Genomic DNA, 6,707 nt, shown 5'->3' with positions numbered 1-6,707 from the left:
GACTTCCCGCTTCTGCAAGGAGTTGAAGGACCATTGGCATTCTAAAAGGACAAACGCTTCAACAAAGAAAAGAAAATAAAAAAGAGCGTTGTACACTTGCAAAAAACAACAATAACAACAATCCAACCCTATATTTTCTTAAAGATCGACCGACCGTGACAACTTCATGCCTAAGAAGAAATACTTTAACAATGAGTTGGGTGACTTTTTAGTGATGACCTTCTAGACCCATTAATATAATATATGGCTGTTGTTAGACCCAATAGATGAGCCTGAAGAGAGCACTACTGCAGCAACGAAGAAGACTACTAATATCGAACGACTGCTTTTGACCTTAGATTGTTTATTGATAAGTAGAGACGAGAGTATAAACTAAAGTATTTTCCAACCACTTAAGACAGTTGGTGAGCCTGATAACTTTTTGGCACAGAATTTGAAGGACAGGTATGCCCATACGTTAACTCTAGGCCTTGCATTGGCCATCGATAGGAAAGAAGTCTATGAAGAGACGTAACTTTTTCTCAGACCTAGCGCTCATTAAAATGCTATCCAACCAGTCATGGATGAGAATTGCGCTTAGTATGTGTCGACTAAGGAAACCATGCAAATAGTCTTGAGCAAATATCACTTCCTCTCCACTTATCAAATGGACATTGAAAAAGTAGCTTATAGATCGTGCTTACGTATTCGGCCCATTAAACGATGAGGCGATGATAGAAAGGGTCTAAGACTTTTGGAACTCACTCATGACCTATATAAAAGGGTTGAGTACCCCTTATAAGCAGTTGAATCCATGAGAAAAAAAAAATACATAGCGTTGTTGTAAAGTGCTCTTGTAATCCACATTGAATGTATAGCATATCGCTATAGTTGCGTAGCCCAATTTTAGAGTGAACCGCTCAAGTTGCTTTGTCCATAATCTAGCGTTACATCTCAAACCCACCAAAAAATGACCACATTGATTTTTGTTGACCTCCCAATTTTTTGCGTTGATAATGCTCACCACAAATCTTCTACATTTAAAGCCCTTCCATCACCATGATCAACAACTAAACCGCAACCAAAATATCTTACGAAGCCTTATCACATAATCAAGCCTAACCGAACCTCATTTATCCGATGTTCTAAACATGTGGATCTTTAGCTACCACACTTCAAACTCTCATGCTAAGAATTTTTCGCCATTCATCTTCAACCATTTCCAGAGCTATTGAAAGCACTCCAGGAAGCCAAATACGAGCAGCTGGAAGAATAACAGTGTATTCATAAGGCTCATTTCTCCTTCAAGATATTTTGGGCCTAGTTCTCACTTACTCATCAGATTCGAAGAATTCAAAGGCTTTATTCACTCGTTTTACAGCAATCCAACAATAAACGAGCTTAGTCATGCATTCGAACAAATATGCCCCAAACAAAAGTTTACTTTAGTTTGAAAATAAAAAATCTCTTTGCAATCTTTTCATCACTCTCTCTTCATCTGCAAGAGGTCCTTTATTCAAATACATAGTGTTTTACTAAAAAACCAATAAGAAACCTTCCATGAGTTTATTAAAAGTTATACTCTTCTATTGTCAATTGATTTTATGGTGGAATCTTCATTCATATATTGTAACAAATTGATCAACACAGTTATCCGATTATCTCAGACTTATCATGATTTATGTTCACGATCACTTGGACTAATTATTGCACAAACTAATGAGAACCCAATTCATATAATGCATCTGTATGTACACGAAAAAAATTGAAGTTTCACCATAAAACCAACTGACTATATGACAAGTAGTCTAATTACTTATAGGCATATGCAAGGTCCATTCTTTCTCTGATGTGAAATTGATACACTCAACACGCCCCTTTACGTGTGGCGAATTTTCAAGCCTTACACGAGGATAACTCAAATTGGATAACATGGAGCACGTGGGGTTGTTGTAATTCATCCATGAAACAACTTGCTCTAATACCATAAAAAGTTAAAGTTCTGCTATAAAACCAACTCGCAATATAGAGAGTAGCCGAATTACTTATAAGTACATACTAGATCAATTTTTTCTCTGATGTGAAATTGATACTCTCAATAATACACACAAATGTAAAATTCATTAAAATAAAAATGAACAAGCTAAAATAATGAAACACCAAACCCAAGTTCAAAGAAAATGTCAGAGACTCCTCAAATACATAGATCAGACCTCTCTGAATTCTAACTTTTCATACAAACCATACACATAAATCGATATGAGAGAACGAAGACCAAATAATGCAAGAAAAAGGGAAAAGAGCATGTGGAATAACCAAGAAAAACTATGGTTACCTTGTCTTTTAGCACTCCAAGCATGTGGCTTGAATTATGCAGATGCCTTGTGGTATGTCCCCTCTCTTCATGCACCTCTTTATCTCTTTGTCTTCACCCTTCAAAACCCCTTTACTATTTGGCGTACAGATAATGTCCAAATAAATTTACAAATCACATTAAAAAAAATACCAAGAAACCAAATTAAACAATAAAAAAAAAAGTTAATCACTTGATCCCATAAATATATCATCATTTCTTCTTGGTCTTATCCTTGCCATTGGAAAAGATTGATCCAAAACCCAACATATTAGCTGCAGGAACATTTAGGACAGGACTAAATGGAGCAGCATTGCCCCCATATGATCCATATTGACCCTTTTTCAATGGAGGCTTTTGGTAATTACTCATTAAAGCAGAAGAATATTGTGAGGAGGAGGAGGAGGGCTTTTTGGATGCAGATTTATGGGAATTCTGCTTCTGATTCTGACCCTCTTTTGAAAACAACGATCGCTTCGCACTTGATGATGATGAAGAACCGGTTGAATTGCTTCTTGACAAAAGCGGCAAAGGACATAAGGTTCTGCCATATCCACTTCCGCAGCTGCTACTCCTCTTGAAACTCCAGAAAGACTTTGAGTTCTGCTTCTCATCACCTTCACTACTACTACTCGTCGTGTTCTTGCTCTCTTTCGCCATAGTTATTTTTGGGTCACGTTGATTAGTAGCCGGTGCTGTTGGCAATGGAGGCATGATTTGGTCCAACTGCTTTGGCTGATGGGAAGACTTTTTCTTGATCTCAGTCGGGATCATTTTCCCATCGGAGAAAAGTTCGTCCGCGGAGGAGGACTCCTGCTCGAAGCTCTCGCGGACGCAGAAGTCGAACTCCATGCTCGAGTTCATACTTCTTGAGGATGAAGAATTGGATCTGAGAGGTTGGGTTTTCTGTTCCATAGATGCAACATCAGATTGGCAGAGATCATAGGAGAATGAAATCCTTGGACTCATGACGCCCATGCTGCTAGGGTTATCTGAATACAGCTCAACTGCCATTTTCCCGTAAGATTAACTTGAATTTAAAGAAAAGCCAAAGCCAGAAAATACTCAGACTACTGAAGAAGTTGGGATTAGAAAAAACCAAGAAAACATGTCGCTTTTGAGGGTTAAAACTTAAACATGGACAAGTCCAAGTCTAGATTTTATAGAATAGGGAATTCAAATCCACACACAAAGATAAGTGGTGAACTTAAGATTGTTTTTTGTTGTTGATGGAACCAATGAAGAAGATGGAGGTGATTTGGACAACAGAGAGAACTGAATGACCAAGTCGTTGAGAGTTTTGCTGTGTGTTGAGAGTTTTAGAGGGAGATAAAAGCAAGCAACCAAGGCAGGCAGGCCTCGGTGGAAGTAGTTGAGGGAGTGAAATTATGGAGTAGGATCCTCTCCTCTCTTTTTTCTCCTCCTCTCTTATTTGAACGGTCATGGTTAAGTCATACTAACATTTTATATTAATTTTTTATAGTAAGAGAAGAACAAAATATTAGAATGTGAAAGGTGGTGATGGAAGAGGATGGAAAAAGTAGGGATTATAATCCTAATCCTGAAATTATTCAGCTGCTGTCTTCAAACAGGCAGGCCATGTTTTTAGCGACGTGGGGAAAAGGGGTTCTAGCAAATTGTATGCTTACCTAATTTTTCTCTTTTTCATTTTCAATTGCTTCTTAACCCCCCCAAAAAAGTCTTTCTTTTTTTCTTTTTCCAAATCTTAATTAATGGAATAATCATTTTAAAGATCGATATTAGAATGATATGTCATCAAAACTAAATTTTGATCAGTTCAACAATTGAAATTTAATAGATAATCATTTTAGCCATTCTATTTTTTATAGTAATTTGGGCAAAATTTTGAAGGTCTATGTTTTAACCATCATGTTTCAGAAACCATCAGAAGGGATAATGAGTGGAAGTTATCGATTGAGGGATCACAAATGATTACTTTTTTTTTTGAACAAACGATATATTTCTACACTAAAGGGAGGGTGGAAGAATGGGCTAAGCCTCATAGTGGATCAGTCATAATAATGTGGTTCAAATATGTTTTTGGCTAGAATCAACCTATGACCTCTCACTTACAAATAAAGAGGAATATCACTAAACTATTGTTTTTTTAAGAATGGACTGAAAGGGTAAATGAAATATAACCATAAAAGTAGTTTAAATAGTGACACAACCTTATAATTAACAACAAAAAGAATTAAAACAGGAGAGTATGAAAATACACAAAATATTTAAAATATGTTTTTGACCCACAAAAACGATCTCAAACACTTGAAATCCATCTTAAGTCGTAGTAAAGCGACGAGTTTCATTCTCTTTAAGGAAAGATATCCTCAACAGAATGTGAATTGCAAAAACTCCAAAAACATTATTTATGCCGGAATTCGTCAATCTGAGCTACACTTCTAGTACTCCTACGTCAAATACGATAGTAAAATATAAGGCGCAAAAACATCATTTACGCAAAGTTGTGCACAATGTATACGCTGAAGAACGTTCTTATTTATCTGTATAATTAAAAAATATATGAAAAACAAAAGGGCAAAAGTACTTCACAAGAACATGTATATATGTGTATAATACTTGAACTTACTCTCACTAACTAGAAGTCTAGAATGAGTATGTACATTCCAAAGCATTGTGATTTGTAAAGGTTTTCAGTGATATTAAGCTTATGTACGCATGCACGTAAACTTCAAGAGCAGGTATAACCAAAAGCAATTTTTATGGGCATGCAGGGCATCTAACTTCTACTTTCCCTTATGCTACTATCACGATAGGAAATCGACTTGTGACCCTAATCTAAAGCAGCAAAGATGATAATTGGGTTTGTCACATGCAATTATATTCCAATCATGCATGTGGCTTACGGCCTGCTTTAATTCTTTTTAACGTATTTTGAGAAAGCAACTAACACTACGACATATTTGAGCCTTCAAGTTCTTTCATAATGTTTTTTTTTTCGGTCAACTTCTGAAGATACTTAACCAACCATTATCCGCTGTACAGAAACTAAAACTATGTTCGTGTACATTGTCTAAAAGCAGGTTGTTTGACAAGGTTTGAATTGGGTCTCAACTTGTTTTTGTCCGAATTATTGTGTTTACTATAGTCATGATCTTGCGCTTGACAGATGTAACATTGGTTGCATGTGCACATGGGCAAATCTTATTAAGGGCCCTAGAGGGCACGTGCCCTCCTTCAAGTTTGTGGCATGGGAAAAAAAAAAAACAAAGGCGGTCTCGATAAGAATTAGGGCTCTGCTTAAATAGTAAATTTATATCATTTGATATGACGTCGAATTAGACTACGGCGAATAATAATCAATTCACCACCACAATCAATTCTATCACTTGCTTTTCATCAAAATAATCAGTAGGCAGATATAGCTCAAAAAATATTAGTTGCAGAGTTGGTTATGGTACTCACAACGAAGAAGAAGAAACATGAGACAAGTCTATATGTTTAAAGGGAAACCACACCGTTTTTAAATTTAGAGTGAGTTTTTTTTTTCTTAGAATGATAAAAAGCCCATTACTCTTCTCTCGTACGTCTTATAAATTGTACTTCCCATCTTTATACATATATGATTTATTTCTTAGTTCACTAGAACAATATTGACCTAAGATATTGTTAAAATAGAACAAAGGGTGAGAATGTACGCTAAACACATAATGTGTATGGATTTGACTCCACAGATAATGCTGCGTGCGCTGTTTTTGAAATTCCACGAGAACTTATATTAATTACCACTACTTAATTATGCCCCGATAAATTAATTTTCTAAATTTATTCCTACACGTGTGATTCACTTTTGTGGTGATCTCACGTAAGGGAACATAATGAAGAATATGGATCCCACGTTAGAGGAGAACCGCATTTGTATGGCTTATGGTACCCCGGTGTACCATCTTTCTAAAATCTTTGACAGATTGATGGTCCCCCATCTTCATTAGTGTTGCTGATGGGCTCTGAAGAAACTGCATCCGAAGTCAAGTAGTATAATTAATAATTATATTAGTTCAAACCTAGAAAACTATATAATTAAAGAATAATATAGACACCAAAAGAAGAATATAGAGTGGAGGTCAAATTTCTCAAGCAAGAAAATTCAGATTCATATCTGAAACTTTCTTCCTATTATCATACAGCACCACCACCACTGCGTTAATATTATCATACTCAAGCCCTTATCTTTCTTTCATAGAGAATTCACATTGTAGATAAATGAAGATTATACCTTATACGGCCGAGCATAGTAGCATTCTAAAAAATATGCAGCCAATCCCACGTGCTGTTATATACCTTACGTACCACATCAACTAGTTTTCATAAACAATTACAAAATCATTCTTTA

At 35.9% G+C, this 6,707-nt stretch overlaps 1 protein-coding gene across 1 annotated transcript; it reads right to left on the bottom strand.

The window, feature by feature from the left end:
- Positions 1-2,081: 2,081 nt before the first annotated feature.
- LOC126610861 (uncharacterized) lies at positions 2,082-3,732 on the bottom strand. Its single transcript, XM_050279010.1, has one exon. It carries the CDS (start codon positions 3,344-3,346, stop codon positions 2,546-2,548), a length of 801 nt encoding a protein of 266 aa, XP_050134967.1. The 5' UTR covers positions 3,347-3,732; the 3' UTR covers positions 2,082-2,545.
- Between the last annotated feature and the right edge of the window lie 2,975 nt (positions 3,733-6,707).

The sequence above is a fragment of the Malus sylvestris genome, chromosome 17, assembly GCF_916048215.2.
Source record: "Malus sylvestris chromosome 17, drMalSylv7.2, whole genome shotgun sequence".
Taxonomy (NCBI): Eukaryota; Viridiplantae; Streptophyta; class Magnoliopsida; order Rosales; family Rosaceae; genus Malus; species Malus sylvestris.
This window is presented reverse-complemented; position numbering and strand designations above follow the sequence as displayed.